We start from the raw sequence: 15,241 nt of genomic DNA on the forward strand, positions 1-15,241 counted from the left end.
GGATAGTTTAGAGAGGAATAGGGAGAGGGAAGGTTTGAACTCGTGGCTGAGGGGATGGTGCAGGAGGGAGGGGTTCAGGTACTTGAGCAATTGGGGCTCATTCTGGGGAAGGTGGGACCTCTATAAGAGTGATGGTCTGCACCTGAATAGGAGGGGAACCAATATCCTGGGGGGTAAATTTGCAAAGGCCATGCAGGGAGGTTTAAACTGATTCGGAGGGGGGGTGGGATCCTGAGTAGAGGGGGTGAAAGTGAGGGGGGCATAGATGGGGACTGCAATGCATGGCATAGTGGGGGTGGGGCGGAGCAGGGTTTGAAATGCGTATACTTTAATGCGAGGAGTATTCACAATAAAGTGGATGAACTTGCAGCGTGGGACTTCGATGTTGTGGCCATTTCAGAGACGTGGATAGAGCAGGGTCAGGAATGGTTGTTGCAGGTTCCGGGGTTCAAATGCTTTAGTCGGAGTAGAGAAGGAGGTAGAAGGGGGGGAGGGGTAGCATTATTAGTCAAGGATTGTATCACGGTGTCAGAGAGGAAGTTTGATGAGGACTTGTCTGTTGAGGTAGTATGGGCTGAGATTAGAAATAGGAGAGGAGAGGTCACCTTGTTGGGAGTCTTTTATAGACCTCCTAAAAGTTCTAGAGAGGTTGAGGAAAGGATTGCAGAGACGATCCTGGTTAGGAGTGAAAGTAATAGGGTAATTGTTATGGGGGACTTTAACTTTACTAATATTGATTGGAATTGCTATAACTCTAGCTCATTAGAGGGGTCAGTTTTTGTACAAAGCGTGCAGGAAGGTTTTTTGACTCAGTATGTCGATAGGCCAACTAGAGATGAGGCTATATTGGATTTGGTGCCGGGAAATGAGCCAGACCAGGTGCTGGACTTGGAAGTTGGTGTGCATTTTGGTGATAGTGACCACAATTCGGTTACGTTCACCTTAGTGATGGAAAGGGATAGGCATGAACCTCGGGTCAGTAGTTTTAGCTGGGGGAAGGGTAATTATGAGGCTATTAGGAGAGAATTAGGAAGCATAGGTTGGACTAGGAGACTACAGGGACTGGGAACGTCCGAAATGTGGAGTTTTTTCAAGAAGCAGCTACTGCGAGTCCTTGATAGGAATGTCCCTGTCAGGCAAGGAGGAATTGGTAGAGCTAGGGAACCGTGGTGCACTAAAAAAGTTGATTCGTTGGTTAAAAAGAAAAAGGAGGCTTGTGTTCGGATGAGACTTGAGGGCTCAGGTAGTGCACTAGAAAGCTTTAGATTGGCTAGGAGGGAGTTGAAGAGTGAATTAAGAAGGGCTAAAAGAGGACATGAGAAGACTTTGGCTGATAGGATTAAGGAGAATCCTAAAGCGTTCTATAGGTATGTTAAGAACAGAAGGTTGGTTAGGGCAAGATTAGGGCCAGTTACAGACAGCAGAGGGAAGTTGTGTGTGGAACCGGAAGAGATTGGTGAGGCACTGAACCAATATTTCTCTTCAGTGTTCACGCAGGGGGACATGAATGTAGCTGAGGAGAACACTGGGTTGCAGGGGTGTAAACTAGACAGTATTGCAGTTGATAAGTGGGATGTGCTGGATATTCTTGAGAGTTTGAAAATAGATAAGTCCCCTGGGCCGGACGGGATTTGCCCTAGGATTCTCTGGGAGGCAAGAGAGGTGATTGCAGAGCCTCTGGCTCTGATCTTCAGGTCGTCGTTAGTCTCAGGTATAGTACCGGAAGATTGGAGGATAGCGAATGTTGTCCCATTGTTTAAGAAGGGGAACAGAGACTTCCTGGGGAATTATAGACCGGTGAGTCTTACTTCTGTTGTGGGCAAGGTTTTAGAAAAAATTATTAGGGATAGGATTTATAGTTATTTGGAGAGTAATGAATTGATTGGAGATAGTCAGCATGGTTTTGTAGCGGGTAGGTCGTGCCTTACTAACCTTATTGAGTTTTTTGAGAAAGTGACCAAAGAGGTGGATGGGGGAAAGGCAGTTGACGTGGTATATATGGATTTTAGTAAGGTGTTTGATAAGGTTCACCATGGTAGGCTTCTGCAGAAAATGCGGATGTATGGGATTGAGGGTAATCTAGGAAATTGGATCAGGAATTGGCTAGCAGATAGGAGACAGAGGGTAGTGGTTGATGGTAAATATTCGTCATGGAGTTGAGTTACGAGTGGTGTGCCTCAGGGATCTGTTTTGGGGCCACTGCTGTTTGTAATTTTTATTAATGATCTGGATGAGGGTATAGTTGGGTGGATTAGTAAATTTGCTGATGACACCAAAGTTGGAGGTGTGGTAGATTGTGAGGAAGGGTGTCGTAGTTTGCAGGGTGACTTAGACAGGTTGCAGAGCTGGGCCGAGAGGTGGCGGATGGAGTTTAATGCGGAGAGGTGTGAGGTAATTCACTTTGGTAGGAATAACAGATGTGTCGAGTATAGGGCTAACGGGAAGACTCTGAATAGTGTGGAGGAGCAGAGGGATCTAGGTGTATGTGTACATAGATCCCTGAAAGTAGGGAATCAAGTAGATAAGGTTGTTAAGAAGGCATACGGTGTCTTGGCGTTTATTGGTAGGGGGATTGAATTTAGGAGTTGCAGCGTCATGTTGCAACTGTACACAACTCTGGTGCGGCCGCACTTAGAGTATTGTGTGCAGTTCTGGTCCCCACATTATTGGAAGGATGTGGAGGCTTTGGAGAGGGTGCAGAGGAGGTTTACCAGGATGTTGCCTGGTATGGTGGGGAGGTCCTATGAGGAGAGACTGAGGGATTTGGGGTTGTTTTCGCTAGAAAGGCGGCGGCTAAGAGGGGATCTTATTGAAACATATAAGATGATTAGAGGTTTAGATAGGGTGGATAGTGATAGCCTTTTTCCTCGGACGGAGAAAGCTAGCACGAGGGGGCATGGCTTTAAATTAAGGGGGGGTAGTTATAGGACGGATGTCAGAGGTAAGTTCTTTACCCAGAGGGTGGTGAGGGATTGGAATGCCCTGCCTGCTGCAGTTGTAAATGCGCCTAGTTTGGGGGCGTTTAAGAGATCCGTGGATAGGTTTATGGATGAAAAGGGATTGGTTTAGGTTAGAAGGTCATTGTTTTTTAACTGGTCGGCGCAACATCGTGGGCCGAAGGGCCTGTTCTGCGCTGTAATGTTCTATGTTCTACCCTGTCTAGTCTTGTTAGAATTTTATAAGTCTCCATGAGATTCCCCCTCATTTTTCTGAACTCCAGCGAAAACAATCCTAACTGAGTCAATCTCTCCTCATACATCAGTCCCGCTATCTCCTGGAATCAGCCTGGTAAACATTTGCTGCACTCTCTCAAAAGCAAGAATATCCTTCCTCAGAAAAGGAGACCAAAACTGCACACAATACTCTGGGTGTGGAGACACTAAGGCCCCGTATAATTGCAACAACACATCCCTGCTCCTGTACTCGAAACCTCTCACAATGAAGATTAACATACTATTTGCCTTCTTTACCGCCTGCTGCACCTGGATGTTTACCTTCAGTGACTGGTGCACAAGGACACCCAGGTCCCTCTGCACACTCCCCTCTCCCAATTTACAGCCATTCAGGGAGTAATCTGTCTTCTTGTTTTTGCTTCCGAAGTGAAAAACCTCACATTTATCCAAATTATACTGCATCTGCCATTGATTCGCCCACTCCCCCAACCTGTCCAGATCATTCTGAAGGATCTCTGCATCCTTGTCAGTTCACCCACCCACCCAACTTGATATCATCTACAAACTTTGAGATGTTACATCGTGTTCCCTCATCCAAATCATTAATACATATTGTGAATAGCTGGGGCACCCCACTAGTTACTGCCTGCCAATTTGAAAAGGACCCATTGAATGTATTCAAGAGGCGGCTGGGGCGAATGGGATCAAAGGTTATGGAGAGAAAGCAGGAATAAACAGTTGAGTTAGATGATAAGCCATGATCGTAATGAATGGTGGAGCTGGCTCAAAGAGTCACGTGGTCTCCTGCTGCTCCCATCCTCTATGTTTCTATGTTGCCTGCCACATACAAATTGGCACAGGACAAATCAAATTAAAGAGATGAACAGAGAGCTCAAAGTTTGGTACAGGAGGAGTGGATTCCAATTTGTGGGGCACTGGCACCAATACTGGGGAAAGTGGGATCTGTACCATTGGGATGCTGTTAGCCTGAACGTTGCTGGGATCGCTGTTCTTGCGAGCCACAAATTTAGAATCATACAGCCCTACAGGGCAGAAGGAGCCCATTTGGCTCATCGAGTCTGCACTGACCACTATCCCACCCAGGCCCACATCTCCATAACCCCATGGAGGCTAATCCTTCTGGCACCAAGGGGCAATTTAGCATGGCCAATCCACCTAACCCACACATCTTTGGGCACTGGGAGGAAACCGGATCATCTGTCAGAAACCCACAAAGAGGAGAACGTGCAAACTGCACACTGACATTCCCAACCCAGGAATCGAACCTGAGTCCCTGTCACTGTGAGGCAGTAGCGCTAACTACAGTGCCAAGTCTCACAAAGTTGAGAAAGTTTTAAACTCAGTAGTTGTGGGAGAGCATGGAATCAAATTTGGGAAGATGTGGTAAATCAAAGAGTAGGGAGACAAGAGAGAGAAAGGTATTATTCTGGGAAATGAAAAACTGACCAGGTCTGGGATAAAATGTAACATCCTGAGGGGTCTTGACAGTGTGAATATGGAGAGTATGTTTCCTCTTGTGGAAAAATATAGAACTTGAGGTCACAGTTCAAACTAAGGGTTTCCCATTAGGAATGGAGACAAAGTGAAATTGTTAATAGAGGATGGTGAGCCTGTGGAACTCTTTCTGAAAGGGCAGTGGCAACATGGTGGTTAGATTCTCCTAACCAAGGGTCTGATAGGTTACTAGGGATAGACAGGATACAGATTTGAGGTTGTTATCAGATCAACCTTGATCTTATTGAATGGCAAAGCAGGCTGGAGGAGCTGAATGGCCTACTCCTGTTCCTTGCTCATATACCTTATTGACAATTCCGAGGCACAAGGTGGATGAAGCTACTGAAGCATTGAGGAGTCAGTATATTTTCTGACTACAGTGAGTCCATGGTGAGACTCTTTGTGTTTAACACTGGGATTTTTCTCTCTGAAATTCTGACAGATACGCAAAAACCTTCCACAAGCTGGTGCGAAGCATGCTCCCGAACTGCGAGGTGCGATTTATCGTAACTGAACATGGCACTGGGAAGGGTGCTGCCATGGTAACTGCTGTAGCCCAGAGGCTGGTTTATCAGCGTAAATATATTAACAAGACCCTGTCACCATTTGTCCTCAACCAAGATCAACTACTGAAAATAATGGAAAACATGAGAACTGAGATGGAACGGGGACTGAAGTCTGAGACTCATAGCACTGCATCAGTCAAAATGCTGCCAACCTACGTCCACAAATTCCCTGAAGGAACAGGTACGTCTGTCCACAGGACAGTTATTTACCAAATCTTCTTCATACACAGGGCCATTGGAGTAACTGAGAGAGGCTGAAGGTCTCCATATTAACTGGGACAATGGTTAGATTTGCATCACCCAGTCAGGAGCCCATGGCTTCAACCTTCACTTCCTGCATTTTAGAGCAAAATAGAGGTTGAAAGTGCAACACTGCACTAGCACGGGACTGCCAAAAGTGGTAGCCCTAAATCAGACCTGGGAAGCCAGGATGTTACACACTATTGACTCCACACTGCATTGACATTATACTGCTCATTTTTCACATCAAATGTCACAGCCAGAGAATCCAATTCAGAAACAGTCACCATAAACTTAAACTTGGGCTTGAAACATCCTCAGAAATAAGAATCTACAGACTTTGGTAAGTATTGTATTACAAATCACATTGCCAGTCTCACACTCCCCACACTGTGACTGGCCTATAATTATATTTAAGTAATAAATAAAAACAAATTACTGCGGATGCTGGAATCTGAAACCAAAAGAGAAAATGTTAGAAAATCTCAGCAGGTCTGGCAGCATCTGTAAGGAGAGAAAAGAGCTGATGTTTCGAGTTCAGATGAACTTAGCTTTTGTTAAAGCTAACTTCCCTCACCTTGCAGTATAAATATCTCCCACTTTCTGTGCCTTTTAGCTTTGAGAAAGGGTCATCAGGACTCGAAACGTCAGCTCTTTTCTCTCCTTACAGATGCTGTTAGATGTGCTGAGATTTTCCAGCATTTTCTCTTTTGGTTATAATTATATTTATTTTAACTTGAAAGTGTCTTTAGTAATTCATACATTATTAGCAAAAACACCTGACCATTCTAATCCCTTGACATTCAATGACATTCCCATTGCTAATTCCTCACTATCAGTAGCCTGCGGTTTGCCATTCACCAGAAAATAAATTGGACTAGCAATATAAAAACTGTGGCTACAACAGCAGGTTAGAGGCTCAGAATCCTGTGTTCAGTGATTCATCTCCTGACTCTCCAGAATCTGATGTGGAGATGCTGGCGTTGGACTGGGGTAAACACAGTAAAAAGTCTGACAACACCAGGTTTTAGTCCAACCAATTTATTTGATAGTAAACGCACAAGCTTTCGAGGTTTCCCTCTTCGTCAGGTGAATGGAGAGTTCTGGCCTCAGACAGAGCATAGAAAGCACAGACAGTTTAGAGATTACTGATTAGAATGCGAATCTTTACACCTAACCTGCTGTTCAAGTCCTAAAGTGGCCGACAATGTGAGTGGAAGGAGCACTGATCACAGGTTAAAGAGATGTGTATTGTCTCCAGACAGCACAGTAAGCGAGGTTTTGCAAACCCAGGCAAGTCACGGGGGTTACAGATAGTGCGACATGAACCCAAGATCCCTGTTGAGACCTCCTCATGTGTGCGGAATCCAACTGGACTCCTCCGGAAGGCCGCTGCCCTCGACTGGACTTGTATGCCCAAACCATCAGGAGGTGCGTTAACACCAGATTCATCAGCCGCACTCACAAGACAGCCCCGAACATCACCCAAGCACAACGCAACGCCATCCACGCTCTCAAGACCAACCGCAACATTGTCATCAAACCAGCAAAGGATGGGCCATCGTCATACTGAACAGAACGGATTACTGTAAAGAAGTGTACCGACAACTAAACAATGAGGAACACTACAGACAGTTACCCACAGATCCAACCAAAGAACACACTCGTCAACTCAACAATCTGATCAAGATCTTTGATCCAGACCTTCAGAGCACCCTCCGTGCTCTCATTCCACGTACTCCCCGCATTGGAGATCTCTACTGCCTCCCAAAGATACACAAGGCAAACACACCTGGCCGTCCCATTGTATCGGGCAATGGGACCCTGTGCGAGAACCTCTCTGGCTACGTCGAGGGCATCCTAAAACCCATTGTACAAAGAGCCCCCAGCTTTTGTCGCAACACTATGGACTTCCTCCAGAAACTCAGCACACGTGGAGCAGTTGAACCAGGGACACTCCTCGTCACAATGGATGTCTCGGCGCTCTACACCAACATCCCCCACAACGATGGCATTGCTGCGACTGCCTCAGTACACAATGCTGACAACTGCCAGTTTCCAGATGCAATTTTACAACTCATCCGCTTTATCCTGGACCACAATGTCTTCACCTTCAACAACCAGTTTTTCATCCAGACACACGGAACAGCCATGGGGACCAAATTTGCACCTCAATATGCCAACATCTTCATGCACAGGTTCGAACAAGACTTCTTCACTGCACAGAATCTTCAACCGATGCTATACACTAGATACATCGATGACATTTTCTTCCTTTGGCCTCATGGTGAACAATCACTGAAACAACTATATGATGATATCAACAAATTCCACCCCACCATCAGACTCACCATGGACTATTCCCCAGAATCAGTTGCATTCTTGGACACACGCATCTCCATTAAGGACGGTCACCTCAGCACCTCACTGTACCGCAAGCCCACAGACAATCTCACAATGCTCCACTTCTCCAGCTTCCACCCTAAACATGTTAAAGAAGCCATTCCCTATGGACAAGCCCTCCGTATACACAGGATTTGCTCAGATGAGGAGGATCGTGACAGACACCTCCAGACGCTGAAAGATGCCCTCTTAAGAACAGGATATGGCGCTTGATTCATAGATCGGCAGTTCCGATGCGCCACAGCGAAAAACCGCACCGATCTCCTCAGAAGGCAAACACGGGACACAGTGGACAGAGTACCCTTCGTCGTCCAGTACTTCCCTGGAGTGGAGAAGCTTCTCCGGAGTCTTCAACATATCATTGATGAAGACGAACATCTCGCCAGGGCCATCCCCACACCCCCACTTCTTGCCTTCAGACAACCACGCAACCTCAAACAGACCATTGCTCGCAGCAAACTACCCAGTCTTCAGGAGAACAGTGACCACAGTACCACACAACCCTGTCACAGCAACCTCTGCAAGACATGCCGGATCATCGACATGGATACCATCATCACACGTGAGAATACCATCCACCAGGTACACGGTAAATACTCTTGCAACTCGGCCAACATCGTCTACCTGATACGTTGCAAGAAAGGATGTCCCGAAGCATGGTACATTGGGGAGACCATGCAGATGTTACAACAACGGATGAATGAACATCGCTCAACAATCACCAGGCAAGACTGTTCCCTTCCTGTTGGCGAACACTTCAGTGGTCATGGGCATTCAGCCTCTGACCTTTGGGTAAGCATTCTCCAAGGCGGCCTTCATGACACACGACAGCGCAGAGTCGCTGAGCAGAGACTGATAGCCAAGTTCCGCACACATGAGGAGGTCTCAACAGGGATCTTGGGTTCATGTCACACTATCCGTAACCCCTGTGACTTGCCTGGGTTTGCAAAACCTCACTCACTGTGCTGTCTGGAGACAATACACATCTCTTTAACCTGTGATCAGTGCTCCTTCCACTCACATTGTTGGCCACTTTAGGACTTGAACAGCAGGTTAGGTGTAAAGATTCGCATTCTAATCAGTAATCTCTAAACTGTCTGTGCTTTATATGCTCTGTCTGAGGCCAGAACTCTCCATTCACCTGACGAAGAGGGAAACCTCAAAAGCTTGTGCGTTTACTATCAAATAAATCGGTTGGACTAAAACCTGGTGTTGTCAGACTTTTTACTGTGTTCTCCAGAATCTACCAACCATCTGGTAGGCAGTGGCAGCAATGTGTGCAATATGCACTGTAAGAACTCACCAAGGTCCACTCGGCAGCACCTTCCAAACCCACAACCGTTACCACCTAAAGGGACAAAAGCAGAAGATATCTGAGAACACCACTACCTGGAAGTTCCCTCCAAGCCATTCGTCATCTTGATTTGGAAACATATTGCCATTCTTCAGTGTCACTGGGTCAAAATTCTACAGTAAGAAGTCTCACAACACCAGGTTAGAGTCCAACCAGTTTATTTGATAGTAATCTTACCAGCTTTCAGAAACAGTGTTCCTTCGTCAGGTGTGTGGAAGGTCCAACACCGGCATCTCTACATCAAAATTCTCCACCACAGGGACCGCAGCGGTTAGAGAAGGCTGCTCACCACAACCTTCTCGAGCGCAATTAGGGAAAGGCAAAAAGAGCTGACCTAGCTAGCATCCCATAAATTAATTTAAATAATGGTGAAGTGAACAATGGGGTGGGATAGTTGCTTTTAACATTGACTGTGCCTCTCACAATCACATGTCTGGTTTGAAACTATTTTGTCTGACAAATTTCTATTGCAGAAAGTGGCAAGTTCTTGGCAATTGATTTGGGTGGCACTAACCTCCGTGTACTCCTTGTTGTGATGAAAGCTGGAATTAGGAAGTCTATTCAAATATACAACAAAGTCTTTCCTATTCCTTTTGAGATCATGCAAGGGACAGGTGAAGAGGTGAGTGCGATCCTCTGTATAATCCTCAATATGCAAGTCATTTCAAACATGTGCTTGGGAAGAACAGGAAACTTTAGACCCCAAATCAAAGGTGAGTGATGGTGGGTGGGCTGGGGGTGGGGGTGGGGGGTGGGGGGGGGGGAGCGGGGGTGAGGAGGAGGAGGGTTGTTGTCACAGGGTGGGAAATCACTGTATCCTTGCTGCTGACTTCCCTCACCTGTCTCCAATGTCTTTGAATGAAATCCCCCCCAGGTCCTCAGAACAATCCTGCATGGTGAGTCTCCCTACTCACCTTTCTGCCATTAGGTTCTGACTGATGGCAATTGTTATTGTACATTAATTACTCATTTGGCGGTGGTCTTTATTGGGGTGGAGACATGAAGCCAGCTGGGTCCCCATCAGCTACTGGCACTGATTAAATGCCACCTCCACCACCAAACCCACCACAGGGGATGGGAACAGGACTCTGCCCAGGGTGACCAAGTATTTGGACAAATCCAAGCTAACCAAAGAAAACCAGCAGAGGTTTAGAAACAATAGCTGATGGTTAGTGAACCTAGTTAAATCTTCAATGTGATAATAAAAGATGGCTTCCAGGGAGCATCCAATGAGATTCCACACAAGAAAGTTTAAAATATGAGCATTTGGAGTTTTGGACAATGTGCTGACATTGGTCAGGAATGGCTTAGGGCCCAGTGTGAGGAGTTAGAGAGCAGGGAGACAGGGAGAGTACTCACATTGGTTGGATGAGGCTGGTGCCATCCCAGGAATCTGTTCTGGGATCTCAGCCTTTTGCTATATTTAGCAATAACTTGATTAAAGAATTTAATGTAGTATTTAGCAGAAAAACCACATAGATTTCAGTTAGTATTTAGCTAGCTACCCCATAGTCATGACATAATTGAATGCAGTCAAAGATCAGGGTTTCTACTTGGACTGAAGCAAATACATAAGTGATTGTCAGGTGAAAGCAGGGTCATTCTCTGTGGAAAGGGTTTGCCCTGTTCAAGGGTTTCTGATGTCAAGATCAAACATGAAGATCGGGCAATTGGCAAGGACAGAGAGGGTACTGGAGACCTGTGGACTATGTCATCTATAAGTCTCTACCTTTGAAGGGGAAGGGAAAAGACTCAGAGGGAAAAAGAATGAAGTTTTACTTAATGTATGACATGTCCTGATTGCAGCTGTTTGACCATATTGTGGAATGCATCGTTGACTTTGTGGAGTATATGGGAATAAAACATGCACGTCTCTCCTTAGGCTTCACATTCTCCTTTCCCTGCATACAGAAGCAATTGGATCAGGTCAGTCCATATATATTCCCTTCAATCATAAAGAAAGAGAAGTTACAGTGGTATTAGTCATGTATTAAACTATGAAATGGCCATCACAAGATGATGAAAGGTGACAATTCTCATTCAGCCCTCTTTCACAGTATCTGGTGAGGAATATCTCCAGAATGTTGATCTCTAGATTTCATTTCAAGCTTTGGTGACATTATATGAGAAATAAATTCCTGAGATCAGTGAGAAATATGGCTTTGACCACCTTGTGCCAATGTCTCAGTAATGTGTTCCAGAACTTGATGCTCCCCTAGCCAAGCTGTTCCACTGGCAATTTGCAATGTGGTAAATTACTCAGGTATCTCCTGTACACAGAAAAGGGACAAGTTCGACCTGGCCAAATGCTGCCCCATCTGTCCACTCTCAATCAATGAAGTGATGAAAAATGTCATCAACATATTTCTGGAATGTTTTTCTGCTGATTCTACCAGGAAATCAGTTACAAATGCTAGATTTTCCCGACCCTGGGCAGAGGAAGTTGAAAAATCGGATGGGCTGATGTCAAACAATGATACAGTAGATGCAGATATTACAATGGCTGCAGTATGAAGGGATGACATTGAATTATCACAAAGTTTGAAAAAGCAACAAACTTTGAAAGTTTTCAGATTTGTTCAGGCTGCATTTAAACCAGTTTTCAGTTTTAGAACCTCGCCTGTTATAAGGAGCAAGTGGGAGGCAGTGCTGGCTGCAGCTACAGCAAGCACTGACAGAGGCAGAGGGGAGAAGGAGAAAGGGTGCCAAAGCTGTCGGAGGTACAATCAGACTGACATATTTATGCTGGCGGTTATATGTGTACACTGAGTGAATTGACAGGCCATGGACCTCATTGTCTCATGTTCCAGCTCCTCTGGTCAAAAAGATAGCTGTAGCAATGGAGCGTGAGATAGCAGGAACCAGAGGGAAAGATTGAACATCCACCTCAGGGGAGCAGGGGAAAAGGCAGCAGATGGACTCGCAAACAGCCTCCTGCACAAAAGAGGAATTTACCCACAGCAGAGAGTCTATGGACTCTGGATCAGCTAGCCAAGATGTGGAAACGGCAGGTATCACTGAAGACTGTGCCTCCCCAAACAGCATCACTGACGTGCCCCATGTTGGAGGAAGAGCTGAACCCCATAGAAGTGGTGGCCACCTATTGCCAGCAGCATTGAGGGCCACCATGGTACTGAATAGACTTCGGGGGTCCACTAACATTTAGGAGGAGTCTTGAAGTTTGCATTGTTGCATCAGGGTGATTTCAATCTCATCTTTATGAGAGCCAGCCAGTACATGTCCATTTGTACTCAGAAGGACAAACCAACTGAGAGAACCTTTAGATTCAGGGTCATTGTTGAATCGCTCCAGATACAGGGTGTTACACACATGACCATCAAAGCCCCCACGGACACGGCTGCATTGATCATCAGGAGGGCCTTTTTCCCTCGGAACAGCTACGATACCTACATACAGCCATAGAGGATTGCAGCATGGAGACAGGTCCTTCGGCCCAACTTGTCTATGCTGTCCCTTTTTTTAAACTATTAAGTTAGTCCCAATTGCCCACGTTTGGTCTATATTCCTCTACACCCATCTTACCCATGTAAAACCATAGACATAGGAGCAGAATTAGGCCACTCGGCCCATCAAATCTGCTCAGCCATTCAATCATGGCTGATATTTCTCTAACAAAGAACAAAAACAGCCCGGGAAACAGGCCTTTCGGCCCAACGAGCCCGCGCCGCCATTTTAACATTACCAGTCCCCCCTCCACCCATGACCCTTATCTATAATTATGGCATTCCACATTGAGGGAAAACTAATTTAGGGACAATTTATTCCTGCCAATCAGCCTAACAGCACATCTTTGGGGTGTGGGAGGAAACCGGAGCACCCGGAGAAAACCCACACAAACACGGGGAGAATGCGCAAACTCCCACAGACACCGGCCCAAATCCATGTGTCTGCACAGCAATCAGTGATAGTCACTGAGCTGTCGTCTTGCCCAGTATCTGGTCCAGTTTACGCACACACTAACGACATGAAGCACTAGGCCACTCTCTAACATTCAAGAGCAGCCCCAGTACGACCCATCGCGTGTATGCCCCTCGTTGGACACAAGGCGGACCGACTTAAAACCTGTGAATGAAAAGGAAAAAAAAACATTATTATTGTACCATACTCATTTACCTTACCAGGGACACCCCAATGCTAACGAACCTTATTTAAAACAATCTCCGATATCCACCCATCTCCAACCCACTCATGTGCCTGTCTAAGTTACTCTTAAACAACTCCAGCGTGCCTGCCTCCACCACCTTACTTGGCAGAGCATTCCATACCCCCACTACCCTCTGCGTGAAAAACCTCCCCCTAATATCTGTGTTATACCTCTCCCCCCTCATACTGTGTGTCTCTATCATAGGAAACAGCTTACCTCTGTTTACTTTATCTATACCCTTCAAAATCTTATATACCTCTATTAGATCCCCCCTCAGTCGGCGTCTTTCAAGGGAAAAGAGCCCCAATTTCTTCAATCTTTCCTCATACCCCAGTCCTTCCATACCAGGCAACATCCTGGTAAACCTCCTCTGCACTCTCTCCAGAGTCTCCATGTCCTTCCGGTAGTAAGGCAACTTGAACTGGACGCAGTACTCCAAATGCGGCCTAACCAACGTTCTATACAACTGCAACATTAGACTCCAGCTCTTATATTCTATACCCCTTCCTATAAAGGCTAACATACCATAGGCTTTCTTCACCACACTCTCCACTTGCACTGCCACCTTCAAAGATTTGTACACTTGCACCCCCAGTTCTCGCTGCGCTTCTATACTCTTTATAGGCTTACCCTTTATCATATAACTTCCCCCTACATTATTCCAGCCAAAATGCATCACCTCACATTTATCCGGATTAAACTCCATTTGCCATGTATCTGCCCAATCAACCAGCCTATCAATATCCTGCTGTATTGCCAGACACTGCTCCTCACTGCCAGCCAAACCAGCCATCTTGGTGTCATCAGCAAATTTGCTGATCACACCACTTACTCCCTTTTCCAAGTCATTTATATACACTACAAAGAGAAGAGGTCCCAGTACCGAGCCCTGCGGCACACCACTAGTGACAGACCTCCAGCTAGAAAAGGACCCCTCCACTACTACTCTCTGTCTCCTCTTAGCAAGCCAGTTCTCAACCCATCTAGATACCTGGCCTTGTATCCCATGAGCCTTAATCTTTTCTACCTACCTACCATGAGGGACTTTGTCAAACGCCTTACTAAAATCCATATAGACGACATCAACGGCTCGTCCTTCATCGACTGTTTTTGTCACCTCCTCAAAAAATTGTACCAGATTCGTAAGGCAAGACTTCCCCTTGACAAAGCCATGCTGCGTATCCTTAATCAGATCGCAACGCTCTAAGTGCTTACACATCCTATCCCTAAGAATCCTCTCCATCAACTTCCCTACCACTGACGTTAAGCTCAGTAGCCTATAGTTACCCAGGTTATCCCTCCTACCCTTTTTAAACAACGGTACCATGTTCGCTATCCTCCAGTCCTCTGGGATCTCACCTGCGTCCAAAGAAGAGACAAAGATTTGCGTCAGAGGCCCAGCAATCTCATCTCTCGCCTCCCTAAGCAGCCTAGGATAAATGCCATCGGGCCCCGGAGATTTATCAGTTTTAATGCTACCCAAAAGCCCTAACACTTCTTCCCTCGTAATCGATAGTTCCTTCAATTGGTCGAAAGCTCCCTCGAAGACTGTACCAGACATCAAGTCCCTCTCCTTCGTGAATACCAACGCAAAGTATTCATTCAGGATCTCCCCCATTCCCTCGGACTCTAAGCACAATTCCCCTCCTCTGTCCCTGAGGGGACCGATTTTTCCCCTAGCCACCCTTTTGTTCCTAACATAGGAGTAAAACGCCTTTGGATTTTCCTTAATCCGACCTGCCAGCTATCTCATGCCCCCTTTTTGCCCTCCTAACTCCCCTTCTGAGATCCCTCCTACTCACTCTGTACTCCTCCAACGCTCTCT

The 15,241-nt window shown here is 46.1% G+C and overlaps 1 protein-coding gene across 1 annotated transcript in view; it reads left to right on the top strand.

The window, feature by feature from the left end:
• Positions 1 to 15,241, top strand: part of LOC145354558 (hexokinase HKDC1-like) — a 158,411-nt gene that overhangs the window by 53,644 nt on the left and 89,526 nt on the right. The window contains exons 10-12 of the mRNA XM_080206022.1: positions 5,131 to 5,435; positions 9,725 to 9,873; positions 11,058 to 11,177. Coding sequence (XP_080062148.1) covers positions 5,131 to 5,435; positions 9,725 to 9,873; positions 11,058 to 11,177 — 574 coding nt within the window. The remainder of the gene's footprint in view (positions 1 to 5,130; positions 5,436 to 9,724; positions 9,874 to 11,057; positions 11,178 to 15,241) is intronic.

The sequence above is a fragment of the Carcharhinus amblyrhynchos genome, chromosome 17 (assembly GCF_965287045.1).
Source record: "Carcharhinus amblyrhynchos chromosome 17, sCarAmb.v2.hapA, whole genome shotgun sequence".
Lineage (NCBI taxonomy): Eukaryota > Metazoa > Chordata > Chondrichthyes > Carcharhiniformes > Carcharhinidae > Carcharhinus > Carcharhinus amblyrhynchos.